At 43.3% G+C, this 16,639-nt stretch overlaps 1 protein-coding gene across 4 annotated transcripts in view; it reads right to left on the minus strand.

Moving 5' to 3' along the window:
- MYO1B (myosin IB) overlaps positions 1-16,639 on the minus strand; it is a 175,072-nt gene that overhangs the window by 39,941 nt on the left and 118,492 nt on the right. For all 4 annotated transcript variants that reach the window (XM_082690485.1, XM_082690486.1, XM_082690487.1 and 1 more), the window contains exons 8-13: positions 15,492-15,590; positions 14,249-14,352; positions 12,024-12,171; positions 11,446-11,564; positions 6,033-6,119; positions 5,330-5,395 (exon numbers count right to left, since the gene is read on the minus strand). In XM_082690485.1, coding sequence (XP_082546611.1) covers positions 5,330-5,395; positions 6,033-6,119; positions 11,446-11,564; positions 12,024-12,171; positions 14,249-14,352; positions 15,492-15,590 — 623 coding nt within the window. The remainder of the gene's footprint in view (positions 1-5,329; positions 5,396-6,032; positions 6,120-11,445; positions 11,565-12,023; positions 12,172-14,248; positions 14,353-15,491; positions 15,591-16,639) is intronic.

Raw genomic sequence — 16,639 nt, forward strand, 5'->3', positions numbered from 1 at the left:
GCATAAACTTGAAATCAAGACACATGTCCAATCTTAAAAACAAAAACAAAAACAAAAAAACAGGCTGCTGATACCTACACGCGGTTTCTGAACTGTCGTTCCGCTAGGTGGGAGCTATGCAGGATGAAAACAGTTTGATTCAAATCATACCTCATATGAACTCACGTGACGTCCCAAGGCTTCCATACCTAACACTTCTAATTCTAAATTTTTAGGAAACGTAAATGACACATCCCCCCGCAAGGGTCAGAGACAGAGGTAACTGGTAGGTCACAAAAAGAGTGAAGAGATCCTGCAAAATCCAAAAGCACCTCCTCTTTCTCACCACGGCAACCCACCCGGTGCTGTCCCTGCAAGGTCTGCTTCCAAACATAAACCATGTGGTTAAGGAGAGAACGTTCCAGAGACGGCCTAAGAAGAAAACGTGCCTCTCCTACCTCACCCGGCTGTCTAAAGAACAGCAGCAAGATACAGAATAGCACAATCATCAAGGCAGAAACCGGCTGACCTCCCCTTGGAAATATCTCCGCATCAACTGCAAACACAGCTTGCAGCCCGCAAAGCATGTCGGGAATCACCAGAGCAAGCACCACTGCCACCCGTGAAGGCAGCCCCGCTTCTCAGGGTCTATGCTTACGCTGTTGACATCGCCCTCATGTTTTGGGAAACGAGACTTCACACATCCTTTAAAAATAACATGCAAACATTTGTAATCTGCAAACAATTAAGGAACAGCCCGGTACCAGTTTGTGTAGCTCTAACTTGCACAGGTCCAGAAGACACCTTCAGGTACACAGGCACGAAGTATCACCGGCTTTTCCATCGGGGTCCTTCCCCCCTTAGAAAATAGTCAAACTGGGTCTAGGAACCACCCTGTGAATCTAAAGGCCCCAAAGCAATGCACTATTTGGATACTTTTGTGTCGAGAACTGTGGGTGGCAGTGATCGCTGAGCCGGGCGCTGTCCCCCACAGGTCAGTCTCTCGGGAGGAAATGCACAGGAGCTTGACCGACTCACCTCCCCACTCTCTCCCCAGTGTTCTAGCCATGCCCATGCATGGGACGTGTCTCTGCTGTCTGACTCCTATTTAGCCCTAAAGGCGGAGGCTATGATAAAACTAAAACTTCGGGGAACATCTTTGAACAAGCATATCCAGAATTTTCCCTCATACAATCTCCCTGTGTGAAATCCAGAACCGTCGCCACCCTCACGAGACTGTTCTAGGGAAAACAGGTGCGCAGCAAGGTGTCTAGGTTCCATGCTGTTCTATGTTACATTCACCCGCTGCAGACTGGACTGGGAAGAGCTTGCCAGATTAAGAAGTAAAATAATAGACCGAAACTTTAAAATCTAGGGCTTCTTTCAAGAATTCCTGAGTTTGAGTCCACCTTCTCTCCACATCAAACAAACAGAAATCATAATCCCAGTGAGGGTCACAACTAGTTTATATTCTCTTGAACTTTCCGCTTGGAAGGATTTTGAAAAATGGGTCAGAAATAATGGCCAGTTACTAACAGATCAGTATTTTCTCAGCAACAGAGGAGGCTAGTGATACCTTATACTCTCTAAGACAGGTGGATACTTAAGTCTTGCACTCTTTAAATACATGAGAGTTTTCTTACCAGTACATATTCATATATGATAAATTTTAAGAAAAACAGCATTATTGTGCTCTTAATATAAAATAAGCTTTGATTTAAAAAGTTAAAAAGCAAGAGTAGCGATATACACATACATATTATGAACCATATTACTCCCTATCATTTCCATTCCAAAACGTACTTTAAAAAAATTCCCTTTCCTCATTAAGTTCTCTGGCACATTAAGAACAAAATTAAAGGAGAAAAGCTGGAACAGAAGGTATTGCCTATAACCAGAATCAATTTTCTTTTAAAAACAATTTAGAAAACAAATCTCATGATCAAGAGACAGACTTACCAGGCTACACTGACTCTCACTTGTCTCCCAGGTGCTTTTTTCTGGAACAATCATCGCACGCAGCCTCTCCTATTCTTACTGTAGATGGGTCCCTTCCAGTGAGGCTCGCGCGGACAAGATGAATACGGCTGCCTGACTCAGAGTAACCAGTGCTTTGCCTGCTCAAAGCCAGCTCGACTGTGTGAAAGTGAGAGATCCAGCCTGCTCTTCTGCTTTGGTGCACAGCACATTAATAATTTCTTAGATTTTCCCAGCAAACTACCTGCCATGTTTAGTACTTCCCAGATAAGCACTTTGAAAAAGCTGAATCAATCTCAATGGCTCAACTTTGTTTTGAATTTCACTGAATTTTTTCATCTGTTGTTTCACAGTGAGGCTATAAATGTTTCTGAGATCAGTTATAAGAACATACAAATTTAATTATGTGGAATTGGAGTGTCTGGATTACAGCACTCTCCTCCCTTGCAAAACTGGACTTCCGTTCGATGAGGATTTTAGCTAGATTTTTCTTCTCTATGCATTTTTAACTCCCTTCCTCTATTTTTGGTATCAGTGTGTTCCACTAATCTGTTTCCCAAACTGACAGCAGATCACATGCGGCCAGCAAGGCAGGGTTATTCACGCAGCTGGCCCTGAAATGCTTTGCAGTCAAATCCATGGGTCATCATTCCATGGTCTAATGCATCAGTTTCTCTATTCCGTTTAGAGACGGACCAAAATGAATGAAAGGTTTCCACCAGCTCAGCTGAAAAACGTTTTCATGGGAACTGTCAATGGGGTCATGAGCCAGAATGAGAAACATTAAAACAATTTTTTTCTGAACCTTCATGATCCAATTTTTAAAGTGACGCCCGGGGTGTTCTAAAAGACAGAACCCTTAATTCCTGTAGTCAAGTTTCATGGAAAAACAAATGCAGGATTCTCTCTATTCCCTCAGTTTCTTTTCACTTGGGTAGACAACATCATAGAAATTTTCATTTGTGTACTGATGAGGATTTGAAAGACTTCTTCCCAAGTCAGACCCTGGGCTTCTAACTTCAGCTTCTGGTACTTTTAAGTCCTTATTTAAAAAAAATATATTTTATTTATTTATTTGAGAGAGAGATAGTGAGAGAAAGCATGAGAGGGGGAGGGTCAGAGGCAGAAGCAGACACCCCGCAGAGCTGGGAGACTGACGTGGGACGTCATCCTGGGACTCTGGGACCATGACCTGAGCTGAAAGCAGTTACTTAACCAACTGAGCCACCCAGCGCCTCTTTTAAGTCTTTAATTACCGACTCCCTCATGTTCTGTATGACAGACTTTCTGATGTTTCCCTGAGTTCTAATTTTGCTGAGAAGCCAGGAAAACGTAGGATGGCACCTGGGGTGTGCATGTGAATACAGTTTATTAACAAACAAACAAAAAAAAGCCTCTCTAATTCTATATCAAAAAGCAGGTAAAAGTATCTAGAAGAGCGCAACCAAATCTGTATTCTGACTTATCCCAAGTAAATTGACTTATAAAATAAATCATCAAGCAGATTATTAATAATAAAGGTATTTGGAAGATTAATCTGAGGTTTAGACAGAAAAAGGAAGAGAACAACTAGTTACAGTGAAAGACAAATCTTAGTTCTTTCAAGGAACTCGGGGGAAAAATCAAAGCATTTACTGCATGGACAAGGAAAATTAATTTCTCACAATTTTAGAGGCATCATAAGATCAGCTATAGGCATGACTGGTTAGATTTGGTCTTGGTTCAAATTTCTGTTTTGAGGGTTTCTTTTTTAGAAAACATTTTTTTTCTATTTGAGGGTAGTTCTGAGTATATGCAAGCAATTCTAACTCACAAACCTCAAATTCTTCTCTACTACAAGAGCCCAGGAGCTCTCCTGAGCAGAGTCTGCTGAAGGGGTGCCCATACCAGCAGACACTGTACTGAAGAGCATCTTCGAGGGCCAGGACGGGGTGGGGGGCAGCAGCCAGCACACGGCACCGATGTCCCTCATGGGGCCGTGAGCACACCACCCAACCCCAGGGAGGCTCCCCATGCTGGCCAGCTCGGAATGATGACAAGGGCACAGAAACACAGGGCACCAGGAACTTACCGCATTTGGGGTTTCTCCCTATTTCCAGGTACTGGGGACCCTGTGAGTCTGGGGGGAAAGTGCCCTGTGGGAGGTCCTGAGTTTGCCCTTTGGTGGCTATGTAACTTTGGGATAGCTACTTGACCTTCAGACCCTCACCTCCCCACCTATAAAACAGGAATAACTGCAAAGATTTCATGACATTTTGGTGAAAATTAAATCAGATGACATACACACCACTTAACCACAATGCTTACACACAGGTAGCACTGTACTCACTACGGACTGTGGTCAAGCAGGGAGAAGGTACGATCACAGAAATAAATGTTGTAAGAAAAAGACATTTGCTAGAAAGGCCGAGCTTAGCACAGGAAATGGCTGATTTTTTTTCTCCCTATTCTGTGAACCTAATAATTCGAAACATATGAAGGCTTTGGGTGGTCATTCTGGGCATGAACTGCTTATTTAAAGGAATTCACAAATCATTACTTATAGGGAGAATAAAGAAAGGAGGAGCTTGATCTACTTCTTATTTTACCAAACCAGACTAAATACCACTCCAAAAGCAAGAGTAAGTGCTTTAAAAGGTCCTTAAAATGGGGAAGGCGGCAAAAATAAAAAGTCCTTAAAATGGCTTCTGGACGTCAAAGTTAGCAAGAGGATAAATAGGAAATTCCAATATAAGTACATAATGTTTCAATACTTAATCTGTAATAGGCATGGAGTCTTTTAAAAAAATTCATTATGAACTTCCACAGAAATTCTTTCAACCTTTACAACAGACTCATGTTGAAAGATCGCAGCTGGATGAGACCCAACAAATCACCCAGTCCAGCCCCTCTCTGTCTGAGTCCAGCCGAGATGGAGTGACCAGCTCCGGCCAGGCCGCGGCCAGCTTCCAACTCTTCAGCTCCACGCTATCTCAGGGAACCATCTTGCTCCCCTTCTTACAAATGAACGAATGACTACAAGCACAATGTCCACATGCCTTGTTGGCAATTTCGCAGTGAGAATTCTGGATTTGCAATTACAAAAGTCAAATACTGATACCAGGAGTTCTTTCTCTGACAGCACTCTCTCCAAAATGCTGGCTCTCAGCATTCAACACACACACACACACACACACACACACACACACACACACGCTGGCTCTCAGCATTCAACACACACACACACACACACACACACACACACACTTTGTTACACCTGCAAAAAGCTTTCTTTGTAGATAATTATATTAAATGCTGTCTGTAGAATAGACAATTTAACTTCCAACTGTTCTGCATTAAAAAAGATAATACAAAAGCTAGAAAAAAAGCTTACCTCAAAAATTTCAAAGCCATAAATGTCCAAAACACCCATGACCTTCTTTCTCACTTTGGTCTGTGCCTTAAAAAATAGTTTAAAATTGATGGGTTAATTTAGGCCTAAAACAGAACACTAAAAGCATACTAAGGAATATTGTAAGTTAATTACATTTCACAACTAGGAGAGTAACTATAATTTAGTGTAGTTTTTTTTTTTTTTTAATGTAGGAGAACACTGGTATGAAATCTTACAGAAATTTAAATGGGTGACTTAATTTAAAGATGGTATTAGTAATGTTTTAATATAATAAAAGATCACTCAGGGTTATGCTATAGGCAGGGCCTTTCAAAATCCCAGTACTCCAATCCCCTCACTCTCTTGAAGAACGCATCAGCAGCTAGAGAGGTTTAGTGGGCTTTGAGCCAAGTACACATAGCTAGTTAGATGAACAACAACCAAAACCTGGCATATTCTCTGAATAACTCTGCAAGACCATTAGACCACTGGCGGGTGAGACTTCTTAGGACACAATGGCAAAACAAAGTAAACAGAATCCTGACAAATTACAATTCTATGCAAGGTAAATTCTTCTTAAGGAACAACCTTTGTAAGTTGTAATCAATTATCTGACTATAAAATTAAAGGATCTTTAACTTACTGCTTACACTCTAAATACCATTTACGACAGGTGATTTATCCAGTGATTGAAACTCAGTACCTTAATGCTTTCATTGATTCGATTTACCAACCAGGAAAACAATCTGCTGTAAAGGTTTTTAGCCAGAGCATCACGAGCGTAATATGCCTATTAAAAAAAAAGAAGAAAGAAAAAGAAAAACTCAGCAACCACAACTGTCACAATGCTCAATTTCAATAAGATAATAAAGGTATTTTTTAAATATTCAAAGCTCTTTTATCTGAAATGGGTTTTCAGAGCCAGTCTTCATTATACTCTGAACAGTCAAACCATTAAGAGAATTGGGCAAATTATTTATACCCAATTATTATGCTTTTTTGCATCCCAGGAAACTAATTCAAAATATTGCAAACACTTTCTCCAGAAAGATATCCAACTCAGTATTACAGAAGAGAGGAAAATCAGAGGCAATTTAGAAGTCCCACAAAAGGACAGTAAAATAAATAAACGAGCGCCACTGAAAGGGGAGTCACACAGTCACCACAGAATGATCATTACGAAAATTAGGTAATAAAATGGAAAATGCTTATGTTTTATGAAAATAAGAAACTGTACATTTTATATGAAGACTCTACCTTTTTAACCCGTAAACATGGGAAAGGAACTCAAAGAAAAAACGTAAAAATGATTCTGACCAAGGTGATCTCTAAATGTTTTCCTTCACTGAACCTTCTGAACATCGAAGAAACAATATTCCATAACAACTAATGTCCCAATGTGCTGTTGGACAATCTGCTGGATAAAGTAAAATTCCAAGGTTTTTAACTGCTTATTTATTTATTTGATGCTGTTCAGAGGTACTTGACAAAGAAGAGGCGGATGACGGAGTCTCGCTGAGCCGGGCCTAGGGTGCACACACTGGAGAAGGGAGGCCTGCCGGGGCGAACCCAAGAGCCCCTAAACATATCGGGTGCCACATGGGTGCGGCAATCATGGGCCAACGAGAGCTGTGTGATGCAATGCTCCTGGGGAGGACTGCACACGAGTGCCAGCAGCCTCGGGGGAGCAGAGCTGCTGTTCCTGATGCTCGGGCCCTGTGTGTGCATTTAACTGCTTAGAAGGAGAAATGTGGGCATTACTATGAAAGTAAACCATTACACTTGTATTTTATAAAGAATTAGGTTATAGGAAGTTCTTTTCCATGTTTCTTTCTAAAGAAGTAACAACTTTAATCACACAGTAACCACGCTGGCAATGTACAGCAACTTTGGAGCACCTTTTTCTTTCATCTGACACTTCCATGCTATCCCAAATCTTTCTCTCTACATCTCGGGCAGCCACTCCAACGAGAGCTAGAAAATCCACCCAGAAGTTGGCACAAAGAACTCAAGTGGCCTGCATTATCTTGGAGGGTGATGGAGGTTAATGATCCCACTGCAGAAAATGCATGGAAATGCTGAAATAGAGAAAGGAGCCTAGCTTTAGACAAATACTTTTTATCTACGCTCCTTCCTTCTAGGGTTTACTTTCTTAAAACAGGCCATGCAAGTGCATAGAACAGTGCCTGGCACACAGTAAGTCTAAACATGTATTTTTATTATAATTTCTGAAGCCTCCTCTTCCTTTCCCACTCATGAGCCCATAAAACTTTCTTTCATCCTTTCTGCTTTCTTCTTGTTAATTCCAGTTACCTCAAAACACATCATCTCCAAATATCATCTATTTGCAAACACAATGCCATTATAATGGCATCCGGTTTTTTAGTGGCATGCTATCTGCTTCCAACAACCTCCCAGTTCAACATGCAATTGAACTAACAGTGACAGCTTGTTCTGGCATACTTCTCTGTATTTTTCCAAGTGTATTCACCGCCAGTATATTAATCTTCTTTGCTTCCTTCAAACAAATCATTTATTCCTGAAGTCTCAAACTCAAATGTTTCCAGGGATTGCCTGATAGCAATGAGTGGGGAGCAGCAGGATGTGCAGGCATTGAAAGATGCATTCCACCTTAAAGGTGCTCAAATTCAAATTTTAAAAAGCAAGCAAAATGAAACAGAACCACAACAACAAAACTACCCCTTCCTCAAGTACAATATGCCTATGAGCTCTCCCTGGCCCCCTGAACTGCCTATCTGCCCAGACTGATGTCCTAAGTCTGACTCATGCCCCCTCATTTCCACAATAATGTCCTCCAAGGTAGGGGAAGAAATGTTTATTTTCATGTAAGGATCACTACCGAGGTAGGTAGAACTAAGGAAGACACCAAGTGCAATGATTCACCATCTCGATTCTAAGCACAGTATGAGACCACGCGTTTCTGCAGCTGCGTGAAGCTCACTAAGAAAGATGCCCAATGGAATGGGCTTTGGAGATGCCTGCTCTTAGTCTGCGGCCCAGAAGAAGGAGATACACAGATATATGGCCATGTGGCCAAGCCTCTAGGGGTTCAGGGCAGGGCGGTGGAGGTCAAACCAAGATGGGAGAAACAATCAGAGAGCAAGTGTCCAAGAGCCGGAGAAAAAGAATTCAGAGAAGGGAAAAAAGGGGGCCAATGAGATCTAGGAAGGCTTCCTGGAGGAGGTGGAACTGGATGGACCATTCAGACAGGCAGGGAAGAATTAGCCATGGCATGTGGGTAAGGGAAAAGTAGGAGCAAAGGCACGGGTAAAAATAAGAATGGCATTTAGAGAACTCAGCAAGGAATGAACTGAGATCAACTGTGCAGGGTCAGATCACCGAGGGCCGAGGGCCATGGAAGCCAGGGAGGGAGGATGAGGCAGAAGCTGCATGACAGCCCATCTTCAGTTTCTATCATTTCATATTATTTGCTGTATCTGAGGAAAGATCAAAATGCCTTGGGGAGAATGAGGAATGAGGCAATAAACATGATAGCGGGGCCCACAAATCAAAGCTATGAGGAAATGTTAATAAAACGAATTACTTCTTGCCAGAATTGAAACCTTTTAGGCTGCAAGATTGGTAGAACCCTAATACATTAAAAAATTAAGAAAAAAAGAACTTGAATGAGGAGCTGAAAAATCAAGGATCTTAAGCCAAATTCTTTTATGCCAAAGGTTAAGAATGTGGCAAAATTTAACCCAGGGAAGCAAGATGACTCCAGCTGGTAAGTCTGGGCACAGGATGATTAAAAGGCAAGAGTAAAACATACAGTAAAAACACAACATATATGTGTACAGATTCCGCATCTATGTGGATATTCTGAAAGGGCTCTCTTACACACAGCAGGCATCTTCTCTCTGCAAAAGCCTATACTCCACAATCCCCACTCTGGCAATGAAAATGTCCAAACTCAGTGTGACCCTCAATACACCCTCAAAACGTGGTCCCTGTACCAGCAGCAGCAGCAGCAGCAGCATGGGAACTGTGAGACATTCTTCAGTCCTACCGCAGACCTGCTGAACCCAGAGCTTCCGAGGCATGGCTGTAGGACCCTCCAGGAGGTGCTGATGGGCACCCAAGTTTGAGAACCGCCCCCACACTCAACCTTTCCAGCCATGTTGCTCTGAACCTATTTCACAAGTCTGACTACAGCTGAGCCTGACCGACTCTCCCCTGGATGTGGCCTCCTTTTCTCACTGTTTTTTTCTTGAAATGCAGTCTTGCCCATTCTTGATACATCTAAATCCTTGAAGTCTGGCTCAGAAACCATCTTCTCTGTGAAGTCTCCTTTCATCCCTCACGCTCCTGCTAATGGTCTACAGAGGGGCCTGTGCTGAGGACATTCAACCAATTTTTCTTGATGTAGTTAGTCGCTCACCATCTGACTGCATTAGTAAGGCTGCTCTGGACAGAAAGGACAGCAGAAGTAGTAACTTACAAAGAAGGTGGCACAAGAGTTATAGCTAGAAAATTTACATATACATGAAGATACAGTATTTTTCATAGTCAGAACAGCTCACCTAAAATAAGAAATCAACACTGAAAGAGAGCTACAGACACTACATCCTTGGGTCAGCAGCAGAGACCCATGCAGAGCAGCCAAGACAGAGAGTAAAGCCACCTACTCTCTTACGGATGCTTAAGGCCACTTACAACGAGGAGGAGAACACAGGTGGACCATGGGATGAGAATAAAGTAGAGCTCTGTGGGAACAGTCCCAAACTAGTCTTTAATTCCAGTCTAGACCAGCACTAGCCAGTGGGAACATGTCTAAGCCGCAGAACAAAGGGTGCCAGAAGTTGCCTGGGTAATAACATCCACACATGCCTCCATCCGTCCGTCCCTCTATCCACCTAACCTGAACCAAAGGACCGAAGAAATAAGCCACTCAGACTGGAAGGGAGAGACTTCCCTGGCTTCAGATGGACAGTGGACAAGAAGGCAGGCAGCGACGCCAAGTTGGCCATTCAGCTACACTGGCTTCCCCCATGGAGCTCTTCAAATCAGCGGATGGCGATTCTATTTCCCTAGTTGCTTGGGAGAAAAGTGCTGGGAGTCCTCCTTGACTCTTCTCTTTCTCCCACACTGCCAGTCAAGCCAGCGGCACATCTTGTGGCCTCCACCTTCGAACGATACCCAGGCGAGACTGCTTCTCACTCCAGCGCGACGTCCTGGTTAACCCATCACTTCTGGGTTAGCACACGTTCCTCGGAGCTCTCTAGTACCGCGAACGGCATGTATGTGTGGTCCCTCCCCCCTCCCCCACTGCCATGCTCAAGCCCTCATCTCCAGTGGGATGGTATCTGGGTATGGGGCCTTTAGGAGACTGTCCGGTGTGGATATCAGATGAGGTCATGAGGGGAGAGTGCCCGTGACGGGACCAGTGTTCCTTACAAGGGGATGGGGATACCCGCACGCGTTCTCCCTCCGTCCACCCCAGCCGAGTGAACATGATACAGCAAGAATGTCTATCAACCAGGACGGTGGCCCTCAAGGAGAATGCTGCCAAGTTGGCCACCTGACCTCAGAATTCTGGCCTCTAGAACTATGAGGAATAAACAGGCTTAAGGCCACTTAAAGCCACTTAAAGCCTTAAGGCCAGGCTTCTTCGTTTAAGCCACCCAGACTATGGTGTCCTATTGCAGCGGCCCAAACTAAGACACCCTGCTTGGGCCCCTCCTCCCCATACCCTCTCGCCACACTGCAGCTCGAAGGACCCTTGGAAACACAAGGCAGGCCATGCCAGTGGCAGCCTTTCCCAGCTCACTCACACCCGACTGCCCTGCCCCAGCACTGTGGGGCTCCCTTCCAGGGCTCTAGGTTTCTCCTTGCCGGCGGCGAGGCTGCGCTATAACTTTAGTCACTGACCAGGTCGACTGGCCCATCTGAGTCTTTCTCCTGCCAAACTTTTAAGCTCCATGAGGGCAGGGATCCTTATCGGCTCAGTTTGCCGCCGTGCCCCAGTGCTCAGAACAGTGCTTTCAACCGTATGACAGCTCACGTAGCAGCCTGCAAAATCAAATCTTTGACTTGATTTAAATAAAATGACAGACTTTTAAAAAACTCACTTCTGGGCGTTATGCTTTACCCACCTGAGCCACGTTCAGTGTAGTCGAAACCTTCTCCTGCTTGGCCTCCACCGTTCGGAAACTGAATGCTCTTTCTAGAACAGACTGATCAATGCCGGTCAGCTCACAGATTTCCTTTAACTCTGTGGGGGAGAGACATAAGAGGTGACTGTCTGTGTGCTGCTCGGGTTCTTTCTAAATCATATTCAAATCAAACACTATAACATCTATAACTCGAAGGACTTGACACTCAGCTTTTTTTTTTTTTTAAAGATTTTATTTATATATTTGACAGACAGAGATCATAAGTAGGCAGAGAGGCAGCAGAGAGAGAGAGAAAGGAGGAAGCAGGCTCCCTGCTGAGCCTAGAGCCTGATGCGGGACTCGATCCCAGGACCCTGAGATCATGACCTGAGCCGAAGGCAGCGGCTTAACCCACTGAGCCACCCAGGCGCCCGACACTCAGCTTTAATTACAATTCTGTTCAGTTTTACTGGAAAGTCTTTTCGAACCCATGAGAAACAAGTTTTACTTTCGAGATTAAAAATTGGGCAGAAGTTCAAAGCAAGTTTGCTAAACAAGGCTGAGCTCCATTGACTTACCATTTTTGTCTTTGATTTTGCTTTCATCTAAACCATTCACTCGAGATTCGGGCTTGAACTCGATGTTCCCCAGTTTCAACACCGCGGCCACCACCTCCAAGACAGACTCGGCCTCGTGATCCATAAAACCCACAATCTGCATGGCATTCTGGTGGGGGGCGGGGAGAAAAACAGCAGTTTTCTTTCTGTCATTCTTTTATTATTATTATTATTATTTTTACTGAATCTGATAACATTCATTTCTGAAAAAAACAACAGTGAAAAGACCAAGTGTCGGAGGCGAAGCTCTCCAAAAGGCAAACCTATTAATGGACCTGATGTAGCACCAGTGTGGAGCTCTAACCTGTTCAGTGATTTCACGGTGTGATTCAAAGATCCCCGGGGTAATGTGCAGGCTCTGGCAAGGGGGTACAGGGGTGCAAAGAGGAAGAGGAAAACAGGGAAGAGGAGGCTGAGAGCCGGGCCTTGAATTTTATTCCATTTCATCTGCAGCAGCTCAGTGTGCGAGTGTGTGAGTGTGTGTGTAAGCACACTCACATGTGTATGCATGTACGTATGTCCTTCTTTATACTGGGTTCTGAGGTGCCTCGGTGGCTCAGTGGGCTAAGCCTCTGCCTTCAGCTCGGCTCATGATCTCAGGGTCCTGGGATCCAGCCTCGCATCGGGCTCTCTGCTCAGCGGGAAGCCTGCTTCCTCCTCTCTCTCTGCCTGCCTCTCTGCCTACTTGGGGTCTCTGTCTGTCAAATAAATGGGTGGAATCTTAAAAAAAAAAAAAAAAGTGAATTTATACTGGGTTCTGATGCTAGAAAGGAAACCAAACATAAAGCTTTTTTATAATCTCCTACATAAAACCCTCCTCGTTTATTTCACCCAAGAAAAACTGGTTTGCAAAGGTGAAGTGCCTGACCCAAGGCATTACAGGTAACAAGGGACATTCCATTGGTCATAAACTTTTACTGAGTGCCGATGATTTGCCAGGCAAAGCATTATACAACTGGACTTGAACCCAACTCTTAAATCATGCCCCCAAATGAACAGGCTTCCCACACGAGGATGTTTACAGAGTTTTAACAAATTACACTCTCAAGGAAATACTTTTTTTTTGAGAATAGCCCAGCTTTCTTGTTTTGTTTGTGACGAGTCTACCTAGAGATGGGAGTCATGTGAGCTTTTTCTCATGGAAAATTTCAAACATATACAATAATAGAGCAGGAAAGAACCGCATGTCATTTTCACTCAGCCTTGAAGATGAACTGATGCCAGTCCTGTTCCAGCTGATCTGACCTCCTCCCCCGCCTCCTCACCACCACAGCTGTCCCACTGGGAAGTACAGTACAGTTACTACAGCATGTCCTACTAGGAGCAATTTTCCAAGTGCCACATAAACATGGAAGTTAGGATAGTGTTTAAGATAATTGATGGGGCGCCTGGGTGGCGCAGTGGGTTAAAGCTTCTGCCTTTGGCTCAGGTCATGATCCCAGGGTCCTGGGATCGAGCCCCACATCAGGCTCTCTGCTCAGTGGGGAGCCTGCTTCCTCCTCTCTCTCTGTCTGCCTCTCTGCCTACTTGTGATCTCTGCCTGTCAAACAAATAAATAAAGTCTTAAAAAAAAAAAAGATAATTGATTTTCAGGGTCCCTGGGTGGCTCAGTGGGTTAAGCCTCTGCCTTCAGCTCAGGTCATGATCTCAGGGTCCTGGGATCGAGTCCCGCATCGGGCTCTCTGCTCAGCAGGGAGCCTCCTTCCCCCTTTCTCTCTGCCTGCATCTCCGCCTACTTGTGATTTCTCTGTCTCTGTCAAATAAATACATATTTTTAAAAAAGATAATTTTCTAATGAACACAAAATGTCAATCATTCTGGCTTACATATGATTTTTGGAAAAACACATACAAACATGACTTTCTTTCTCAAAAATAATATTGATTTAATGCTTTCCTAGGACAGTTTTTCATTCACAGTTGGACATTAAATACTAAGCTATGGCTATGAAAACATTGGATTTAAATACAGCATTAAAAGAGGATAATACACAAGCTCTAGGAAAGTGTGGGCCTTCACAATATTGTATGATTTTAATAAGAATACAAGAAATTCTTGTACAATTCTAAAACCTTTGGGTGCATGAGTTAGCCCTCTGAGAAAACTCAGAATTGTTACCAATTTCAAATGAACAATGCGCAGTGCCCCCATTTTAAAGAGTAATGAAAGGCTTGTGTCTTGCTTACCCTGACGGTTCTGAAATTTGCTGCATCATCCACTCCATTAACTTTGGCCGAGTCCAAACTCAGGTAGTTATATCTGCTGAAATCCCTCTCGAGTGTAAGTTTATCTATTAAATCACACATATAAGTTGATAAGTTACTTCAGTAAATCGAAGCATCTTTAATATCCCGTTCCTTAAAACCTCCAGATAAAATGACTTTTGTATTGGGTACTCAATCAAAGAACAAAAATTGATACCCAAATACTAATAGCATTTTTCTAAAGTTTACTTTTTCCACTGTTGTGCATATTTTAAATTGCTTTTCTTACATTTATTCATATAGTAAGACCCCTTCCATATTTTTAGAATTTAAACACCTTCAATGCACTATTTTATTATAACATATGATGTCTACACCTAGGGGTCCCCATGTCACTGGACAGGAGGGCAGTCTCTGTTCTCTGGATTCTTCTGAATTACTTCATTAGGATCTATCCAAAAAATGGTGTGCCTGGGCAGTGGGCTCAGATCATTTCGTGACTTATTTTGGATTGCTACCTCATCCCCAGGAACAAGTCCTCACTTTGAAGTGACACCCACAAGCTGTAAGCAGCCCAGGACCCGACAACTTGGCCAGTTTTGTCCTGTGCCATGACTTTTGCTAACATGTACACAGCAAACGCAGCAGTGCTATTTCAGCTGATGCTTGTTCTTCGTTAGTGAGGATGATACTTCCCCAAATGTCATTTACTTCCCATAGTTCTCATTGGGACTATTTGTCCAAAACGCTTAACACTTAGCAATAAGCTTACTGGATACTACTCTGATAGACTTAAATTAATTCCCTAAAAGAGCCAAAGGTCAGATTTTTAACTCTTTTATCAATTACAAAAGTGTTCCCACTACATTTTATTTTCACCGAGCAATTTTTTTTTTTAAATAATTGTTCTCACCTACTACTCCCTGCTAATTTCCTCTTCCTGAGTGGAACAATTACATGCTTCCATTTTACTGTTTAAATTTCGGATTCCTTCCCCCTTACCTCCCTAACATTTTCTTAGTACTTCGAGTTAGCCATCTGAGACCTGAAAGCAGCCGGCAGGTAGGGGATATATGGCCAGCAAATGCTGGGGCAGGAGGATAAAAGCAAGAGACCATGTTCTTCCCCTCAACCACAGGCAGGGAACAATTTTAAGAGCATGAAGAAGAACGCTTTGGGAAATGCTGTGACACTGAGCGGTTAAAGCGCAGACACAGGCACGTACTGAGGAGCTCTTCAGAGGCGCCAGAGAGCAGCTGGTAGAACACATGGAAGTTCCTTTCACCTCGCGGCTGCTTCACAACTCGGGACTTCTCCAAAAGATCTAAGGAGGAGAAAAGAGTCAAATCGTCACATATTGTTAATTCTGCTTTCAAATCCAACACGGTTCTCCTTCTCCACCCCCACACTTTCTGTTTCGTATTAGTGAAATAGTAACAGAAGCTGCATCTTCCTTTCTTCCTTCAGGAGGAAGCCCAGCTCTAACCAAAATCACCGAATTAAACCGGGTTCTTTTCAAACAACAGTGAATACGCAAAGTACATTCAACAATACATTCCACGAGCCGAGGAAAGACAATACAGTCTGTGTATGAAGCTTCTCTTGGTTCTATGTAATATGTGATGACATTTAAGTTCTTCAAAACACAGCACTGCGAAGCAAAGCAATGGGCTTCAGCCATTCAGTTGTGAATCCACCAAATAATTACAGAGTTCATGTTTCTGGGACCTTATTATGTGTTAAGTAAGTGCTTTATACCCCATTATCTCATTGAACCCTCGCAGCCGTTTTATCAAATATTATTTAACAGATGAAGAAAACAGTCCGAGTTTACGTAGGATTTGAAGTCAGGCCACCCGATCCAAATGCAAACCCCATCATGCGCACACACCCTCACACCTGGAATAAGGGAAACACGTCTTCTGGATACGTCACTGTCTGAGACAATGGAAGGGGATTTTCATCTCATGAAATTTGCTCTTGTTATTTGGCAGAATGCTTTCCTTGGTTCCAGATACTTTTTCAACCAATAATTTGATGTTTCACCAAGTTTTCAAACTTTCATCCAAAACTGAAGGAAGGGAGGAGGAGGGAGAGAGAAGCAACCAGCCAGGAAAGAGGCACTGTGGCATACAAGAGACGCCAAGGAACCATGGCAGAGAGATTTCTCCTGCGGTCCTGCTTATCACCGACCAGTGATATAAAAGAGGGTCTGCATCTTGTGGGCAAAAGCCAAATACAGTTGTAAAATTCCCAATCAGTGACCCCATTATTAATTCTAGAGAGCAGTCACATCTGATTTCTAATCCGGTTGAACTCTAAGTACTATCAAAGGAACGGGGAAGAGAAGATGTGCAGTTTCTCTGGGAACGG

This window comes from Mustela nivalis, assembly GCF_964662115.1.
Source record: "Mustela nivalis genome assembly, chromosome: 11".
Taxonomy (NCBI): Eukaryota; Metazoa; Chordata; class Mammalia; order Carnivora; family Mustelidae; genus Mustela; species Mustela nivalis.